This window comes from Aythya marila (genome assembly GCF_965140915.1).
Source record: "Aythya marila genome assembly, chromosome: 11".
In the NCBI taxonomy this organism is placed as follows: Eukaryota; Metazoa; Chordata; class Aves; order Anseriformes; family Anatidae; genus Aythya; species Aythya marila.
The window spans coordinates 18,393,962-18,414,741 of record NC_139052.1 but is presented as its reverse complement, the minus strand read 5'-3'; the positions used below and the strand labels follow the sequence as shown (position 1 = coordinate 18,414,741).

Sequence of the window (20,780 nt, the reverse complement as noted above, 5' to 3'; positions counted from 1 at the left end):
CCTGCAGCTGTGTAAAAGCATCATTTTTTCTGTTTCATAGGCCAACAGTGTTTACTTATATCCTTCCTTATTGCTGCGCCTTGTTATTGAACCCATGCTGCCTCTGCTGTGTAGAGGATGCCATGTTGCTTGGAAGACTTCTGGCCCAGCAGCCTGATTCCTTTGTCAGGGAAATAAGGTTTTCCACTCTAGGCTTTGGAAGTGTGTGTGTTTCTGTCCATCCCTTGACCACCCTCCTCAGGACTGTGCAGAAGGACCAGCAGCAGGGGATATGGGAGCAACAACATGTCCAGTACAAGCAATAGTGCCAGAAGAAGCAGAAGCTGAATTTTTCAGCAACTACTTTAGCAGTAGGAAAAGATTATTTGGGGTCAACCTCTAAAGAAATCCCCCTGGTTCCAATCTGGCTGTGTTCGTTTGAAATAACAAGGCACACTTGCCTTTTGGAACTTCACCTGAAAATGGTATTCCCCATATACTCAGTTGGATGTAAACGTGGGTGATCTAGGTGGCAGGTATATCCCTCCTGTGGGATAGTAGTAGTATGTCTACCTAATTGACTTTCAGGTAAGAGGTATACTATGTCTGTGAAATAAGATGTACCACTGCCCAGTTCAGTAAATAAAGGAGCAGTGGTAAAAAAAATCTCGTACAGTCCTGAAGGTTTGAGTATAGTGCAGTGGTTTGTATAATCTTCACACTTTTCCTTGCCCAAATTCTGCTTTTGAACTCATAGAAATTCAGATCTTTGGCACCTACCAGTAATACGTTTCATATTTTGGTGAGCAGCTGACCAGAATAGCTTCCTTCTGCAGAGTCTGCATCTTAGACATTTGTCCAGCCCTCCACCTTCCCATTAAGTGGGCAAGTGAAGCAATTCCTTATGCATTCAGAAAGCTGGGCTCACAGGGCTACTAAATGTATACATGGATGGACCAAGCTTTCTTTGGCAAGCTTATACCTGTACATGTTTTCCTCTGTCCTTTAGCTTTGTGACCCTGAAAGGTTAAACTGGTCAAAAGATGTCATTTGAAGGATGCTAGTAAGTAGTCACTAAACAGAGTATTTCTTGTTCATGTTGCACAGTTCAACAACTGTCTTTTCTTACAGGAAGGACTTGAATTGCAGAATTCAGCTTAGCACAGTTAGGTATTTTTTTCCAGTTCGTGTGAGCCAGATGGAAGAGTGACTTTAGGAGGAGTTCTGAGCTCTTCTTTTCTGGCTCTTTTTATTGAACAAAACAACTGACTTATTGTCATTTTTTCAGAAGAATTGTTGAATTCTGCTAATGAAAACAGTCCACAATACAACAAGTGATAATGACTGAGAATTTCACAGATCTCTAAAAGATCACAACACATGTGCTGCTTGATTCAGCCAGTGACTAAAAGTGAAGAGGAAATTTGCTTCACTGCTATAGTGTGAGATTTCAATACATTATCCAAAACTTGGTGTGATAAGGTCAGGTCTGGCCTTAGATTTGAATTGTAGGTCTCAGAGTAACAGTTTTATTCCAATATATCTCTGTAAAACATCCCACTAACAAAGCTGTAGTCTGTGATAAGAGATCTCAACGCATGCAGTGAATATGAAGGTATCTTTTTTATATCCTTAGAGTATCATTATGGAATTATTCATGTCAGGCTCTTATTTCAAAAACGTAGATGCAGTAAAGCTCAAAAATGCTCCAGAGAGACCTGTGATTGAAACCTTTTTAAAAGCAGATCAGTTCCTGTACCATGATGGGGCCATTTTACCTCACTGGTGTGACTTATCCACAGGTGAGACAGATCTTTCTTAATGCCTTTGTGATCTTTGGTCTCTCTGATGATTTTGCAACAACAGACTGTAGGAGTTTCAGTGTATAGGTTTTTGTTTAGGCAGCTTGCATTTGGAAGGGGCAGGAGACTCACTGAGCTCATTTGTGACTGTAGGTTTGGATGTGCTTTTCTGCTTTTTCTACAGAGTTTTGGAGTAAAACTTATACAGTAGGTCTGGAGAATTTAAATCCTAGCATTTTGATACAAGGTCTTTGAATAGAAGCATGGTATCACTTAGGCTTGTGTTTTTGACACTCTTAAAGGATGGGCTGGGGAAGTTTCATATTTGCAACCCCACAGGCAGTGAATCGGGCAGCTGTGTTCAGCTCTTCTTGCTGACCTGTCTTGAGTCCTATCCTGACCAGACGGCATCGCAGCACTCTTTACAGACAAAGATGGTTACACATCTGTAGGAGAGTCTGCAAGTTGTGCTGGATTGCTTACAGGACCCTTCTTTTTATGGCATGGTGGGTAATTTCTGCAGGGAGCTACCTGAAAGTGCCAGACACCTTTCAGTGTGCAACACAGAGCGCAAGGAGCAAAACTTGCTGTGCTTTATTTGCAGAGCTGGCCAGCCCCTGAGGAGAGAGATGCTTTTCTAGCAATGGCCTTTTGCCATCTACTAATAGTTGAACTATCTGTTGTCACAAGAAAAGCATCTGTTTGATTTACCAGTTTATATAACGTAATAAGTCCTTAAATAAACCTCTGTCAAGTTGGCTCTGGGAATTCAAGCAGGCGTGCTTGTGCCAGCTCTGTCAGGAGACTGTCATTAGTCTTCTTTGGAAAGGCTGGAATGCCAAGGTGTCGAGACACAGTAAGGCTGTGGTGAAAAATGAAAGCTGGGGCTGGTGTGTGGTCGTAGCTTCCATTTTTGTTTTGTTCCTAACTGATTTTTTTACACTTTGCTTGTTATGTTTTTTTCTGCATTGAAGCATGGTGAGATTTCAGTATCTGCTTAGCAAGAGCTGGTGATAACTTTTGTTTCCCTCCTTCCAAGTCCTTGGCCACCTGATTTGTGATTTCCAAAGAGTGAAGGGTTTGCATTTGTAAGCCACAGACCTCGGCCTTAAGTCCCTTTTCTTACAAATCCTAATTTCATTATTTCTTTTCTTCAGGAAAGAAGTATTTTTAATCTCTTTATTCTTCCTCCTGCCAAACTCTTAAAATTCCGCACAGGACTCAGGCATTTCAGACAACACACAAAATGTTATCATGTAATTCTCTCAGGGTAAGGACACATGACAGAGATTATGGTTTCTCAGCTTCCCTTTAGCCATGCAATGCTTTTCTCCAGCTCTTCTTCGTAGCAGGTGGTACTGCAAAGCAGGACTGAAGATAGCTCCTAAATGCTTAGGCCTAAGTGCTTATTGAAGTATATTCAAACTATTAATTTAATTAAAAAATACTTCTCACACTTCTCTGTCATGAGGAAAGTCGTTTACAAAATCTTCTCACGTGCAGTGGTATTACCTGGACGCTGAGCTTTCAAGGCTTTTCTTCCTGTTTCTGTTTAACACAGCTCCATGGATCCCTGGCAGGATCCGTGGATGCCAGTGGCATATGTAGTATCTTTTCCTGCCTTGATGAAATTTAGGGAGACTGGATGAGATGTGGAGGGATAACAGAGACCAAATGAAGTCTATTAAATGTGTGTGTATTGGCTTCGAATCACAAAATGAGAAACTTGACTATAACATGTTTAGCTGAAGCCAACTCACCTAGCTGTTTCCTGGCAAATTCTGAAATTCTCGTATTTGTTTTTGTGCAAACATCTGTCTTTCTCTGTTTAGTTCTGCTTGTTTCTTTTCCTTTTCTATTCCAGTGGAAGGAGAAAAAACCTGAAGAACTGAGACTTTCTGAGTAGACATGATCAGTTGTGTGTCTCCAGGCAGTGTCCCCACATGTCCCTTTCTCCCACTTTTGATAGTGCTATTGCATCACAGGGTGTGTGTTCCTTTCTGTTACAATTCTCCTCTCAAAATAAGAGATTCATTTTTAATCCAATTGCTGATGAAGTCTGACATCCTAGAGTGAGACAGTTCTCTTACATGATGTGGCAGTACTCTTCTGCATACAAAATCTGAAGTATTAAATTGGACAGTAATATGGAGCTGATTCACATAATTGCTTGTAATCTTGCAGTAGCAATCAACGTTGCTATCTGTGTTGTCATCATGTAGACTCCACAGCAGTTAAATAAATAAAAAAAATCCCTCAACACCCATGATATGTGAGTCATGCACCACTGCTTTTTCCTAGCCTGAAGTCTGGAGGCACAGGATACATTTGACTTCTGTTCTGTTTTGCTTTCTAGGACAGATTTCTGCGTACACAAAGACGAGCCTTGTGACACTGTGGGTAAGTCAAAGAAGTAGGGGCGAGTATTTTGATAGCCACCTCTGTGCTGAGAGGAGCTTTCTGGGCAATCTTTCATTCTTTGGTTTACTGTAACGCTGCTTTTGCTGTTCTGAATACCTCTGTGATGCAAATATGGATTAGTTGAGCAGGGTATGAACTATAAATAATCCATTAAATTCTAACCCCTCCTAAGCATTGGAGGTCTCTGAGTTCAGGAAGTAATCTTAAATGATTCAACTTCTTTGGAACAGATGTAGAATTTAGATAATTGGAGATTAAGAAATTGTCTTTTGGTTTGTCTGTGTAATGTACCTTTCAGTGCTTCCTCACCTAAAACAACTTGCTAACTAAAGAATGTATTGCAGTTGTACGGATCTGTGTAACACTCCCAGTTCAAACTGGCACTCAGAGAAGAATACCTCATTGTGGGAATGCCAAGTTAAATCTTCTTTTCCGCCTCCGACTTCCGAACTGCCTTTAATCTTACCCAACCCCTGGATACACAGGGTCCTTACATCCTACTCTATTTCTCTCTTTCTTTCTTTCTTTCTTTATTTTACTTAGGTAGCAGTAACCTTCACTGTATCTGTTCTGGTGGTTTTTATTTAGTCATCACAGTAGCAGCAGTGTTTGGAGGCATAACTCAACGTCCTCTCTGTGATGATTGTATGATTTTTTTAGACTTGTCTCAAAGTCAAGATGCCCCTTATCCTACATTCTGTGTAAACTTGGAGTGGGTCCTGAATTTCAGCTGATCTTAAACTTCAGTGCTTGCGGAGACACTTGGAGACTAGGGCTTGCTCTGCTGACAGTAGTGGGTGACAAGGAGCATGGGGGAAAGTCTTCAGCAGAAGCTCTGAGGCTGCCTGTAGAAGTCTTATCTCAGATTGCGGATCCTTCCCCCTCTGTGCTGTGGAGACTGATCAGGTGAAAGAAGTAAATACAGAGCTGAAAAATGAATACATTTTCTTTTCAAACACAATCAAGGCCTGGCCTTTATGTCCAAGTTTACCAGAGGGAATCCCTCACAATACATTTATTCTTTGTCCAGTGGGAAGCATACTTCCACTGAGCAAGGTTTTTGTCCTGTGTACCTGCATGTGGAGATGACTGTGGTAAGATACAATAAAGAAGTAAAGAAAAAGAAGAGAAGCTGACGGGAGACACGTGCTGACTAAGGTCAGAGCTTTTCCCATTTTTAAAGACAGTATAGCTTAAGATCTCTATTCAGGGAATGATATTACCATAGACAACATGACTAAGGAAATGTTTTTATGACTTATTTTCTGTTCTTAAAATACCCAAATACTTTCTGTGCTGTGACTTGCTGCAGACTCCGGGCTCCCATGGTGAAACTGGAAGATCAGAGCGATAAAGATTAAACTCATTTGTTACTATTTCCAGCATAGTTTTTCTAAGATACTGAGAAGTTGAATGTTCCTGTGAGAAAACCAGTCTGGCCTCTTCCTGAGCCTACTTCTCTTTCCTTCTCTCCTGACAGTTTCACTGTGTACACTAGCATCTTCACTTGCACATTTTCTATGCCATACTTTTCCGCTGTTTGAATGCAGAGGCAGTGTGGCATATCCCTGAGTACAAGGAAACCCTCTATCGTATGGTACCATCTTACTTGTCTTAAATCCTGTTGAAATAAGTAAATATTTTGATAACATCAATTTTCAAGCATTATTGCCTGTGTCCTAATTGTTGAGTTACTACAGTTGTGTCAGATCATCTACAAATTTAGGCCGTTATCTCTGTGTTGCGTGTATTGGCAGCGTATTTTGAAAGGTTTCTTCAAAACCTGAAAACCAGGAGTTACTCTGGAGGAGCTGCAGTCTGAATGAAGTCCAGCCAGGTTACACTGCTCATGGATACTTATTCGTCCCTACCTTGAGAAATGGTGCTTGGGCTTAGTGGCTGAATGTAGATCCTGAAAGAAGAAAACCAATGGTCATATATACTGTTGGAAGTTAGCTTATATGTAATTTTTTCATATTACAGATGTTAGACTAGAAGGGAATTCAGCCTTGTAGTGTTTGGATGTGTCACAGCAAAGGAAGAATAAATTAAGGAATATATTCTGTGGCATGCCATCAGTTTGAGAAAGGGGCTACTGTTGGTAATAATGAATTTTAACTGTGTGAAAGATTTTCCAGTTTTCCTCTGTGGTCAAAGTAGGGAAAAATAGTTGTCAGTCACAGAGAAACAGGCTTTAATAGCCACTGTTCTGTGCACTGTATATATATAGGTTATATTAGTGGCAACGTAGCATGGCATGGAGTTTTGTACAAATGCAGTGATCAAAGGAGGCTGATACCTGTTGGTACGACATACTGGCTTTTGAAGAATTGTGTTGATGCTTCAGCTATCTCTGTTGTTCCTCACTCCAGCTTCTGTAGACAGTCCCCTCCAAATCAGTAAGAGTACCTGTGAGAGCAAGAAGCGAGTCCAGAGAGTGACACTGCATTTGGTCTTGAAGGTGATGCTAAGGCTGTAGCGCTACCCAAAGTTCTCTAGAACAGCAACTTGCTTTGATTCTTGCCTTATGCTTCACTTTTCTATATGAAGAACTGATCTCACCAGATGCATATGTGTTTTTATACCCTCTGAAGGTGGCCATTGCAGTGTGGTACACTGCCATCCTGTAAAGGAAGAATCATCTTCTTGGTGAGCAGGCAGTCTCCTAAACAAGGAAACTGAGGCTGCTGCTCTATATAAGGCACAGAATCTGGACTCTAGACTCCTGATTCCTATTCCCAGCTTTGGCACTGAATCATTGTGTGACATTTGGCAAGTCACTTATGTTTGGAATACTTCTGTCTACCTCTATGAAATGGGGATTTTGAGTGCAAAGCTACAGGAGATTGTATGGCTTAAATAATTCACATACAAAGCGGTGCAGTGTCCTTGAGCATATGATGCAAATATAAGTCCAGAATCTAATGTTGCTTAGTCATGTTTAAGAGCATATACAGACTCCGTTAGATTATGTGCACTAAAATTAGGGGATTTAGAGCACTGCAAGTAAAGTTGTTATTTTTTTTGGTGTCGTTTCCTTGATTTTCTTTACAGTATGAAAAATACGCAAGCAAAACTTTCTTTGGTGGAAATGCTGAGGCTTAGCTGTTGTTCGGAAGTGGGATTATGAAGTTTAAATGGTTTATAAGAGGTGTTCATTTGTGCTCAAAAAGATCCATATTGAAAAACCTGTCTGGAATCTTTGCCTGCCATGCAGACACAGAGAGAAAACAGCAGCAGGAGGTTTGTATTTGTATTCTGGCAGGGGCCCCTCACTGAAACCAGTTGCTCTGGGGACTTCGTTCAAATTTTCTTGGCCCCGCTGCCAAGGTAGTGTGGAAGGTTACATAATGGCTGAAACAAGCTCAAAAATGGTGAAAATATGTAGGTATGTCTTTGTGGGGTGATACCCCACTGGCTGTGTCAAGAAACAGAACCACGTTTGTTTAAGAAATAGTTTGGTAATGCTCATCCCCCCCCATGGCTGTGTAAGCAAGCCCTAGGAATGAACGAATTCAAAAAGGAGAGGGAGAGAAGGAAAAAAAATATGCCTGCGTGCAACGCGTTTGCAGCAGTTGTGTTTCAGTTGTCTCAGTTGCTGGGACCTCTGCTCAGCTCTGCTGTTTGAGCAGGGAGGGTTTGCTTTGTGCAACATAGCCTCGACACGCAGCAGTCAAAAGGTTTGCAGTCTGCTTCTGCTTCAGACTCATCTCTCGTGATGTGACTCTAACCAGGTCTGCCGTTTCCTGCAGCAAAATCTTTGTTCCAATTGAGCCGCCTCTAAGCCAGCCAAATTGAGAGTTTAATGTCTAGCTATTAATATCAGGCTGCAGTTTGGAGCCTTGCGCCTTGTGAGGATCCAACCTTTCTGTGACATAAGCAGATTGAGAATGCCCCTTTCGTTCAATATTTCCACTGCTAGTGCCAAATAAGCAGCTTTACGGTTAGTTAGGAATGATCCTGCATATTTCAAGGCAAAGCTTGGCCCTGATTCCTCAGTGTACATGTTACCCCAGATCCAAGCTGAAGCTTCCCTGTATTCAGCTAATAATAAAAGTGGGGGCAGTGTGGAATTGGGAAATGGAAAATGAGAATGTGTCTTAAATATCCTTAAATTGCCCTGGTTAAAAATGTCTTTACCTCTGCTGCAGTCACATGTGCTTTTCTGTGGCTTGATGTCGGGGAAAAGAAAGCAGAATACAGTGTATATGCTGCAGATGGGCAGGTTTAGTTGGAGAAATAGCTGCCTGGAGAAAACCGAGCATCAGAGCAGAGGTGACTGAGAAACAGTTTTCCAGACTGTTTCCACAAGTGAATCAATGTTTTGCGAAAAACAGTCCCATCTCCTGGCTGGCTTTAATTAAAGGGCTCAAAGATAACTTACAAAGAGGGTCCTGAAGGTTATAAATCCTTCTATAATTTGTGACTTTTTTTTTTTCCTGAGTCTTCCGAACACAGACCGATACGTGGCTGGGGGAAGGCAGGGCTCTGGTTTTGATTTTGCCACTGTGCCGCTTGGGGACTGTGCAGACGACATCCTTTGGTGCCAGTGTGTTTGTACCATCGTCCCTCCCTCCTTTCATCAGGGTGTAAAGTGCCATCCCAGAGAGCTGCATCTTACAGGGCTGTTAATTAGTTTTCTCTCCCCTGATAGTTGCATCCTGGTTTCTCCTGGTGAGTTTATTGTAGCAAAGGGTTTTGAAATATGCCCAGCTTTTCCAAGTGTGACATTGGGTCTGTGCCTCCACATAGATTTGATCCTTCTGTATTCCACGTAAAACACCTGAATGATGGACTATGCATTTTTACCTTTTCCTTGCTGATTTGCTTGTGCAGTCAGGTGGCTTCCAGTCCACAGCAAGTGACAGCTCTTACCAGTCCTGCCTGCGCCATGTACTGTTCATTTAAATCTTCCTCCCTATGTAATATCGATTCCAGTCCCCTAACAGTGTCACAGCTGAGAATTAATCCCTAAGGAAAGGGAAAAGACTAGCTGGTTTGCTGCGAGTGGAAAAGAAAAGGAATTCTCACATTAAAAACATTTTCCATAGTGGTTCGTGTTGAATGTTTCTGTATATTCCAGGGCGGGTTTTTATTTGATGCCAGAATAAATAGAAATACCTGCTGCTTAAAACAATTCATTAGAGAAGCAGTGCCTGGCTTTAGCAAAAGCTTTGCTGGGACTGTCCTCCAGACCAAAATCAAACCCACTTCAGTGCCTTAAAATAAGCAACGCCACAGGTTAAAATGTCCCTTAAAGGGACACCCTTCAGTTGATTTGCTGTTTGTGAAAGAAAGGGACCCCACAGCGCTGCGAATTTTTCTGTCAGCTGTGGCTGTGCAGGGCGATGGAGAGTCAGGCTGCCGGCTTTATGAAGCCAAAGGGAGCCATGGTGCAGTGCAGTGGAAGACTTTTTCTCTTGCCTTCTGGTTGCTAGGGAATAAATACTCGGCTGCACAACCCAGACAGTGCAGAACTGTGCTATTGGGCATATTCATCACTACCATCTCTCATGCCCCACCCTACCCACAGCGGCCTTCCAATTTCTTTTCACCAGCTAGCAATCTCTCCTCCTCTGAATTCTCACTAAGAATTCTTGTGCCAAGAAAGTGTAATATAAGATTGCATAAATTTTAATAGAAGCACTGGGATGAACACAGCCACTCAAGTAATCATGAATTCCTGCTGCCGTAACCCTTGCTCTTCCTCACTTAAGTGTCCTGCGTGTGTTTTTCCTTCTTGCTTGTTTCAGAGACGTGGTTTCAGCCAGGTTGCTTCATATGTGCACAGCTGTTCACAGGCTCCCAGCTAAAGACTGGAGGAAAATCCTGCTTCCATCAGGCTCAGTGAGAGTTTTGTTACAGATTTCAGCGGGGTCAGGGTCCCAGGCCTGCTCTTTGGCCTCCTATGGGCCTCTGTCAAAAAAACTGGATTGAGTTTTTCCTAGAGAGGTTAGTGGTTGAGGGTACCTCAGACATCTTTTGGAAAGCCTCATATCCTGAGGCTGATGCTTTTTACTTTCTGAAAATCAGTTGTCATCTCAGTTGAGCTGTCTCTATTTGAGCACTCAGAAGCACTGAAAGCTTTAAAATGTTGCAAAGAAACAATAGTCTGTGAGAGACAAAAAACAAAACCTGGTAAAAATGAGTTAAGCTGACCAGTCTGCTTTTGGAAAGGCAAGTGAAATGGAAAATACAAACAAAGGCTGTATATAAGCAGTCTATTTCCTGCCATCCAGTCTCTAAAAAAAATACATATTAAAAGTTGGGCATGCCAGTTTAAAGAGATTACATATTTATTGTCACATACATCAGCTTTCTCATTGATTAATATGAAAACTTACAATGTGTGCAGCGCAGTTGGTTGAGTGAAGTGCTGATACTGTTTTATAGAGACTTATTTTCTCTTTCATTGTTATGGAGCATTTGAATTTCATTTGCCTTTGGGTTTGTTTTGCAGCTCAGTAGTCTTGTTTAGGTTTGTCTTTATTCGTTCCATGTACTAACAGCAAGGGTGGATTTTTGGTCTCCTTAGATGAAAAATGACTGTCTTTCTGGCAGAGATGCAGTAGCCAAGCACTAGATGCTGTGCTTAGTTCGGAACTTATGCGGTCCCATTACATGTAGAAAATAGATGATTGATCAGTCATTCTTCAAATTAATTAATCTGAGTGCTGTTGGCTGAGTTTCTGGCTATCTCAACGGTTTTCTTCATCTTCTCTCCGTTGTTTCATGTCTTGCGAGGGGAACAATTAACTTGTGTAATTAAAATAAATGAAAGCTTTAATGGAGGGAGGGTTAGTGACAGATTTTCTGTTGTTGTTTTTTTGTCATTGTTCCCCTTTCTGTGTGTCCCTAGCTCTGAGATATCACAGACCCTCAGTTGCTCTCATGGTTAACCCCTTTCCCTTGCCGTTTTGCCAAAGGTCTGTTTTGCTTTGGTGGTGGCTCAGAGCTCTTAGAAGCTCTTGGTCAATTTTGTTCCTTCATCTTCTCCTTTGTTCAGCCGGGGCTGGACACCAAGAAGCTGCTCTCCCCGGGGAGGCCTGGATGGTCTGTCTTCCATCACGCTAACCGCACGGCTTGCCCACTGAGGTCATGGAATTTCCCTATGTTTACTACACTTTGTTCTTCATAAACCTCCAGCAGTTCCTTATTAGTTCTCCTCCATACATCATTCTCCTTTTGTAGCCCCAAAATGTGTTTCGAGCACTTTATTTTCCAATTATTTATCTGTCTGTCTGTCTGCCTGGTAAGCACCCATCCCACAAGATAAAACAATAGGCCTCACGCTGGTGGTGTATGTTTGAAATTAGCTTGTTCTCGGTAATTTGGAACTAAACACTGTCAGTGGGGAGGAATAACACACTTCCTGCTCTGTACCTGGCCTTTCATTTCTTCCACCATCACACTGCTATTGGTAATTAATGCTTGGAGATATCTAAGCTGTCCGACTTGCTGAGGTACATGCAGCCTTTGCCATCTGTAAGGCAGCACGGTGAAAGTCTTCTCATCAGCTTACCGCCCCGCTTTTGTTTCTTAGCACATCTTTGCTAATCCGAAAGTTTGCTTTTCTTGTTGCTCACGCAAATCCTCAACGCAGGCTTTATACCAGAGCTTTTGTCTTCCTTATTGTGACACCCCCGAAGTTCATACAGGACACTTCAGCTTATCTTAGCTTGAAAACTTTCCCTTCTCCCATGGTGTTATTAATGGTTCATGGCAATGTGTTTTGATAAATGCGAGACAGCTGTCCAAAATGCTGTGGAAAGGAATCTTATTATTCCTTTACCAGGCAACATATTTATGAGTAAAAATCCTTCAGGCCATCCACATCTCATTGTTGTGCAAGGTGAATGCTGATTACCCTTCTAATATCTTCAGAAAACTGACTAGCTACAGGAATTGTGTTAAGGTACTTTCCCATCAGGAATCCAGGACTCCAAATCCTAGCCTAATGCCAAATTGCTGTGTAACTAAGCTCCTTTATGTTGCCTTTATTAAAAGGAGCATGTCATGAAGGAAAATATTTGCTATGACTTTGTTGATATTTATTCTGACTTTATCCTTTCATTTCAGCTCCATGTCATAACTCACTTTCTGTGCTAAATCATTGTGCAGTTCCCTGGTACGGGTACAAACATGCACTGCATTCCACTCTAGGGCCATTTATGTCTGTGTGAAATTATATAGACATGTACACAAAGCACCTGGGAATTTGAGTCTCCTAGCTGAAAGGGTAGATATTGCTGTAAGATGTTCCCTTACCCCCTTCCTACACTGGGGGCTTTGGCATGCAGTCACTGTGGGAAAAAGCACCCTTGTTATTACTGTTGTAATTAACAGTTCCCAAGGAATATACGTGACAGTGTCCCTCAGAAGCAGTATAGTCGATTTTCCTGCTAGCATGGAGTAAAAAATAACCCCAAACTTACTGTTTTTTCTATTGTTTCTTTTGTGCAACAGGCAGTTTTTATGTTTTGGGTTCATGGGAATATACTACGCTCGAACTTCTGAATTATTTTTTATCTCCTACACGGTCTTCTGCCTTAATTATTTTATAAATCAGAGATGATTTCAAGGACACTGCCTAAGAACCACAGCTTTACTTATGACTGAATTCCTTTTAATGGTGATTTAAAGAAATCTCTGCTGTTTATCTCTGAAGGCAGTCATTGTGTTTGCAAACAGGCCGAAGGCAGAAGTCTAATTGATGTCCAGCTAAGCACACACTGCCAAACAAATGTCAAGACAAGCTCTGGAACTGCTCCTTGCTACTGTGTGTGAAGCTGAGAAGTCTTTGAGGCAGACGTGAGCAGAACAACCTCAGTATATTAGGTCTGAGACAGACGACTTCTGTCTTTTGGGGTTTATAGTATTCCTGATGTCATCTGTCACCTCTTCCATGGAAATGGAGATTTGCATATTGCAAGCTTTACGTGCTCTCTGCACCGCTTCACACCCCAGCTCTATCACTGCCATTGCTGAGGATTTGTTCCTTTGGGGAATTCTTGCAAGAATGAACATTAAGCAAATAAAATATCTCTTCTGCTTTCCTAGCTCATCCTGCTTTCTTCTTTCTCTTTTATAATAGAAGGCTGTGGAATGAAAAATAATGTTCGTTTTCTACAGTGCCAAACCTGCTGTTCAGTACTTTATCAATAACCCATCACTTGCTATTGTTACCTGTACTGGAAATGCCAACACAGGCTTCTCTGTAGCAGATAAAGGGGTTTTCTGCCATGACAACCTTCCAGAGTAGGTGGCAGAGAGAACGTGGGAGTCATGAGAGTGTTACCCCGTTGGTGCTTAGTCAAGGGCCGGGAACAAACAGATCGTGCACATTGTGACTTTCAACCCAGTGCCTTACCTGTTAATTCATGGTGCCTCCCTGGTACACCTGTGATATTAAACATACCCAGTCGTTGTTGATGGTGGTTTTTGTTTGTTTTTTAAAAACTTAAAAGCTCCTTAGTAAAGAGATCAGAACTGCTGTCCCCATTGCACAGAGGAAGTGAAGCCTGCAGATGCGAAGGCTCATTCTGAAGGACAGAGCTGGCTGGAGGTAACCCACAGCTTGAGTCTCAGTCGAGGCCCCTCAGCTGGAGGCAATGCTAGCTCTTCTCAGGCTTTCCCAGTGGAAGCTCAGGTTCCTTGGGCAGCACCCAGTTCTTGAGGTCAGTAAAATAATGATTCAGCCCTTCTACAGGCCAGAGGTTTGTGTGTCTTCGTTCCACTGCCTTTGTCTGTTTTTACCTCTGTTCACACATTCCAGCCTGGTCATTCAGCTGCAGACTGTGGCCGCATATTGTTTAAGAAAGCTGGTGCATTTATAATTGGAAAACCTCTGAGGTTTTTCTTCTCCTCCTGTCAGACAGAGATGGCTTTTATCCAACTGACTGCTTTTCAGTGCCTTTATCCTTTGCTGGCTTGAAAACATTTCAGATAGTTTCTATTGTTTTATAGACCCTGTAGCTAGAAAACCAAGCTGTGTAAAAACATCTGCACATAGCTGTGCAGTAGGCTACAGACACGTAGGGTAATAAGGCATGATTACATTCATTGTAGCATTTGCTCCACTGGATAATCAAATAGAAGCATTCCAGTTGCACACAGGATATGTAAGAGTAGAGGAAGGAAATGAAGGACAGTTGCCTACTGTACTTTTACATTTCTTTTGTTTTGCAGCTGCCAAGACTAAATGCAATTTTGAGAGCAGATTTTAAGTAATGCGGAGATGAGATTTTACTAGTGATAACCAAGAATGCAGCACTGGGAAGTTTGCATAAAACACAAGCAAAATTTAGCAATATAATATAAAATAACCTCTCCCACAGAAGGAAGCTTGACCTACACTGATTTTCATTTGTTTTTTTCAAAACAGACCTGGTATAGTACAGTATCACACCCAGCCTGTTTTGTGGGTTGTCCGATCATGTATGATCATCTGATTTTGCTACTGTGAGAGAACTCCGTAGGTTGAAAGTCTGTTTTAAGTCCTTGAATCTTTTATTTATTTATTTATTTATTATTCTCCTGGGCCTTTCTAATGCCCCAGCACAAGCTCCAAGTCTTTCAGTTGTGATTGTGCTACACCTAATGCATAATGCAAATAGGAATTGGTCATGTAACAGGACTTTGCACCACGGAAAACCTTTTGTCTTGACCAGCATTGTGAAAATGTAGTAGGAACTGTGCTCCAGCTATGCTCCGGTACAAGCTCACTAAATGTTTTCTGAATATTAATGGCAGGTGCTCTGGGAGAGGTGATTAAATTTGGAGCTGACCCAAGGATTCATAGGCAATGTTTTGCCAGTGTGTGTTAGAAAATAGCAACTCTGCTGACAAAATCAGTATTTTACAGGGGCATCACACCTCAAGTTAGATTTGTGCTGCATTCACGGCTCAGCAAAACTGAGGGGCTGAAGAAAATGACTGCTTCATGATCTGTGATCACAGCTGTATTTAATCACCTAAAAATAGTCTTATTTTAGAGGTTCTCCTCCACACTTTGAGTAATGGTTACAGTGCAGCAAAGTGTAAGCAATATAATTGTATTTAGTAGTTTCCTGACCCCATGCTGATAAGCTGTGAATGGTTTGTGCTAAATAAAATTCCAATGATTTAAAGGACAGATTGTATATACATGAATATATTTATTTGGACACAAAGGTTCTCCTTTACATATGTACACTTTAAAATTTTACATTCAGTGTCCTACAGCCAATAAGGTGTTTGAATTAGTGACAAGTTTTTTTTTCTTTACCTTTTCAATCAGTTGATAGAAATGATTAAACCTTTAAAATAAATTAAAATAAAAAATATCAAATATCTTTCCATCAAATATCTTTCTCCTCCTGTATTCTTTCAGCATGATTTGTAGAATGCTAAGGATTTCTGTGTTTGCTTAGCTTGAAATTAGCTTTGTATTTCTACCTTAATTAGTGGTCATGAGCAGTCAGCAGGTTAAAGATATTTGTTGGCTTTGTGTAGTTGTGTCATACATTTTTGTGTAGCCATTTTGACTGATCTGTTTGCATTAAGGCTCTGTCTGGCCATAATTAGACTGCTGGGTACACACTTATGTTCTGCTGAGCGTTTGCTTGTTGGTTTTACTAATGTCATCCATCAAGCTCTAGCATGTGCAGCAATATTTGTTCTGTAGTAGACAAACAGAGTAAACACTGCAGCTATTTATAAGTAAACAGTAGCGAGTAAGTGAGGAAATTCTGAATGGATGTTTTTATTTATTGGAAGGTTAAACTGTTGCTCTAAAATGAGGCCATCAGTCTAACCAGACTTAATCATTCTTAAAATGATGCGAAAGTAGAAGACTGAAATTAGATTTCTATTTATAACTTATATTTTTTATCTCTGTTTAGGAAACTTCCAGACGGAATTCACATTTTCTATCTTGTCTAAGTTGCCTAAATTTGTCTGCTTTTCTAGCAATGCCAGAGGGAGAAGGTCAGAGGGAGGTACTGTCTCTGCATTGCTCTTGCAGGGTTCCAAGTAAGGATGAAAATTCCTGACCGTGCCTGTCTTGCCCTGTGGCTCGACTCCTGATCAGTTCTGTGGAAACACTGTTGACTTGGATTTCAACAAAGCAGCACTGGTGACTGTTTTTACCAACTGAATTGCTGTGAACCAAACTGAATGCTTGCCTTAAATATAAGAAATTAGTTATTTTTTACTTTCACGTAGGTCAGACACTTAAGAAAGTTGCATCAGCTAGCATGCTGTGGGAAATCAGGATTTTAATATCTTTCCTGTGCATTTGTCTTTACTAAGAAATGCTATCTACCAACCAGAAGCGTGTAATAGTGCTTGGGGTGCCTCGTGTCTTTGGAGCCGCCATTCAATACAGTAGGTTTTAGAAATGATGACCTTTGACTGAATACCTCAGAATAACTCATCTTTTCTATTTTTATCTTTTCTGCTTGTTGCATTTTTAACTCTGGGAAAGCTGTAGTCCATATTTGTTCAGTGAACGGGTATGTTTACAGAGATGCAGAATGCTCAGTCATGCACTGGTGTCTTTGAGCCATAACGTGGTCGAAACAATGAAGTAAAAAGGCTTTCTGGCTTTACGCTGAAGTAAAAGAAGACAAAGACCAGCCTTCTGCAGATGGGAATTAAGTAAAGGAAGCCAAAAAGTGGCTTAATGCTCCCTCTCCACAACCAGGGGTAATAGTCCTGTTGGTTTCAGTAGGATTTTGATCAGGTCCGTGGTGGTTACGATAGCTGGTACGATTCCATCGGAAGTAATACATATTCAGCGTGTTATTTTGTGCATGCCATGAAGCTGTTTACGCTGTCATTAATCTGGTGGCTTTGTTGGGAAATTAATCTCATTACATGGCAGCTGACAGAGGCCGCTGCCACTGGGCACCAACGCAGGCTTGTACAACAATGCAGGATCTGCTTGGCTGCAAAGCACAGCTGTTACCACACAAATTCTCCCCACAAGCTACTCACCGAATGAAGCTTGACAGCTGAGAACCCCCCTGCGAGCCACGGTTTCAGCACATAGTTTCCAAACAGGAGCACACCAATTTGATTCCGGAGTGGAAACATTACCCACGTAGTGTAGAAGAATACGGGAGCTTCTGCACTTCCCAAGGGTGTTTTATTTAGAAGCACGTGAGGCTAGAAGAGGCGGTTCTCCCTTTGTCATTCCTGATAGTTTAGCACAGACACCGAGAGTAATAACCCAAGCACGCAGGTGCAGTCTCCCTCTGAGCCCCATGTATCTGAATTCAGACTGTGAAGGCCTCAGGACTGTGCCTGTGCCTTGACTCGTGTCTGGGAGGCACCAGGGACCCTCCTGGCTGCTGTCAGTCATTGCAAGTTGCTCAGCAGAATTCGTCCAGATTTGTGTTTTCTTTCACAAGGAGTTTGAGTTTGAACAAGAGAGATCTTTTGTTAAGTGTGAGAAAAGCCCATGCTGGTCTTTTTCTTGGTGAAAATTTCTCTCTAGCTTGTGTTACTGAGTTTGTAAAAGGTGACATTTTATTTTTGAGTAATTCAGAGAAAGAGGCACTAAAGAAACTAGATGAAGGATATGCTATAAATACCCCCAGCTACATTACCTCTGAAGTTAGCTGCTGCTTCCCCTCTGTCAGGAGGGCACTGTGGTGTGTTTGCAGCTGCCTGAAGCACCTGTGGGTGCTTCTTCTGTGGAGTGGAAGTCACAACAGACAGCTCTGGGAATCTAGAGGAGGGCGCTTCAGGTTGAATCACTGTAATAGATTTGGTGAGTTGCATGCAGCCTGTGCACTTGGTGCTGCGTCTGCCTGTCCCCCTGACAGTCTCTCCCCAATAGCTTTTTGATCCATTGGCCAGTTTGAGCTGGATTTGAAGATCTGCATCTCAGAAATATTAGGATTTTTGAAGATTTCTGAGAGGAAGCTGAGTAGAGGAGAAAGCCCCCTCCCTTCACTGCTACTGAAGGAAAGACTGCGTCATCTAACACATACATCAGAATCCCCAAGTGCAAATGTGTGGGAAATTGTCATTAATTTTGCAGCGAGGGTTTGTTTTTGTCACCTCCCCTTGCTCTTCCAGAATAAATACGCTGACCGTGGTACTGCGTGGGGAGAGAAGCAGAGCCGGAGCGCTCATTTAGTCTCTTCCTGTCCACTGGTGTGAAGGGATCGTGTTCTCTCCCTCGTCCTGGCAGCAGAACAAATAGCCAGTGCTGGGATATTACAGACAGGCTTCGTTCTCCTGTGTGGGACAAGCTTTTCAGCCCAAGTTCTGACTTCAGCAAAGTAACTCAACCCTATTACCATTATCAGGCGCAAACCATGGATTTGTCAGTTTTCGCAGGTCAAGCAGGCTGTGAGGTTCAATCAGCACTCAGCAAAGAATTAAAACAGAAGGGCTGAACCATGAACCGAGAACTGCTAAATAAGTTTATCAATGCTTGTGTTGGCTGGCAGCTTGACAAAGCGAAGCCAGGAGCTTAGACAACTCTGTAAGTCAGGATGTAGGAGCTGTAATTGAGAAGTATCACAGAAGCAATTTGGAAAAGCATCTGTTCAAAGTTTGATTACTGTGAATCATCCCATTCTGCTGGCCAGCTCTGCTAGTTGCCTGAGCTGCTCTTATTTTGCCAAGAGAACAGCTTGACACGCATACAGTGCCTAAAAATAAAATGCACTTTAAATATTAACATGTTTCAAAGTATAGATTCATTCACTTTTTGGGAGTAACAATTGCTTAGTCATTCTTTAAGAACATGGAAAGAATTTAATTGAGCGCCGTGGAAGAATGCCATTCATCAGCAGCACAGGTGTTCAGCCATCCCCAGAACTGCCCGGTTCAGCAGGCTGTGCTGAAGCTCTCCAGACACGGAAAGATTGCTCGTCGTGCATTGCTGAGTGTTGCTTAATGTGACTGCAGGACCCGTCCTTGCTCACGAGCCTGTCCCCTCACCAACATGACGGCAAGCTGAGGCGGCTGCATGGACAGTAGAGCTTTTGAAACTGCTAAAAGCTGTCTTTTGATTTATTTGCATAGCTTCACGAGTTTCTTGGTGTTTGCAATTACAAGAAAGAACAACTGGAACCGAACGCTGGACCCTGACTGTTAGCTCTTAAAGCAGATGCTGTTTGGTACAGAGACTCCAAATATTTTTTCTGACTTAGTGCCAAGTCTGACCTTGTCTCTTCATTCTGGAAGGGAGATACTGAGGAATTTGAAGGCTCCAGGATCCCTGCTGCTGAATTCCATGTTCTTTGTTAAGCAGTCTCATTACAAACTCTGATTTGGTCTTCGTTTCCCTTCGTTCTGTCTGAATTCAGGCCCTGCGTTGAAGCAGATGGCTCAGATGAGTTACAGGAACAAACTGACAGATTTAAAACTGGAGGTTGCAGAAATAAAAATAGTCTGAAAGCTGGGTTTGGAACCCTACACAATTTGCAAAGCTGCAGCTATTGCAGCCAATGCCAGGGTTGGTGTTTTTTGTGTGTTTTTTTGTTTGTTTTTTTTTGATTTCCTGGAAGAATCTAACCTTCAGATGGGACGTTATTTGAGAAACGGGATGGATGTTGATGAAGTAACACTGATAACACATGTGGCGGTGTGGTGAGCATGTGCTGTGGTAACCCTGGAGCACTTTCCCTTCTGCTGGGGAAGTTGTGTTGTTGTTGTTTTTTTTTCTTGCAGTGAGTTATTTATTTCCTGAAAGATGCAGCTTTGGGGAGAATGAAGAATTCTTGAATTCAGGCTTATTCCACCAAATAGGAAAGGTCAAACTGAAAATACCGAAATGCTGAAAATATTCTGGGTTTTAATAACATCTAGGAAAGTGAAGGGTGAGATCTGTAACGGCTGGTGAGAAGATGAGCAGGTGCAGCTTTTTCGTTTTGTCAAGCAATCCAGCAGGTGGGAGACATGGCTCAGTTCTCTGCACAAATCCTGAACCCAGTCCTGAGTCCTCCTGTTGCTTTGACAGGTTGCCTGTCTTTCATATATTGGATTTGGGAAGGGAAGATCCTGCTGTATTCTGTCCACAACAGGTTGTAGAAAAGACCTGCAGGCTCAGCTCTGCACTGCAGCCTACATCCTTTTAACAAAATAAGGCCAACAGAAGACAATCAAATCCAAATCCCTGTGAGCCCCAGGCAGGGCTGAATTTCAAGGGCCAGAATCCAAATCCTGATTTAGAGTTTGGTTTCACAATTGTTGGGAAGCTTTTTTTTTTTTTTTTTTTTTTTTTTTTAAGGGGTCACAGTCAGTTGCCCCCATAGTTTTTCAAAAACATCAGTTCTCTTCTGAATTCTGGATCTCATTCTTTTTTAGTGCAAGAAAACCCTTGTACCATCCTGTCCCTGTCTTTCAATAGCTTATATCCCATAGATTTCCATTACTTATTTCCTTACCAGTTCTAACAAATGTCCTTTTGTAATTCTAAATGCCATTTTTTTGGCCACAGTAAGGCAAAGGCCTCCTTCCTTGGATTCTTCCATGTCTTCATCAGGCTTTGTTGCAGTCTGGCTCCTGCCTTTCCTCAAGGGAACCCCACGATGCCAGAAATGTAGGGCCAGGGCTGCAGATTCATTTCTCTCCAGC

The 20,780-nt window shown here is 42.0% G+C and overlaps 1 protein-coding gene across 1 annotated transcript in view; it reads left to right on the top strand.

Moving 5' to 3' along the window:
• Positions 1–20,780, top strand: part of ADAMTS17 (ADAM metallopeptidase with thrombospondin type 1 motif 17) — a 168,475-nt gene that overhangs the window by 36,818 nt on the left and 110,877 nt on the right. Inside the window, exon 7 of the mRNA XM_082769551.1 lies at positions 4,138–4,181. Within this exon, the coding sequence (XP_082625677.1) occupies positions 4,138–4,181 (44 nt within the window). The remainder of the gene's footprint in view (positions 1–4,137; positions 4,182–20,780) is intronic.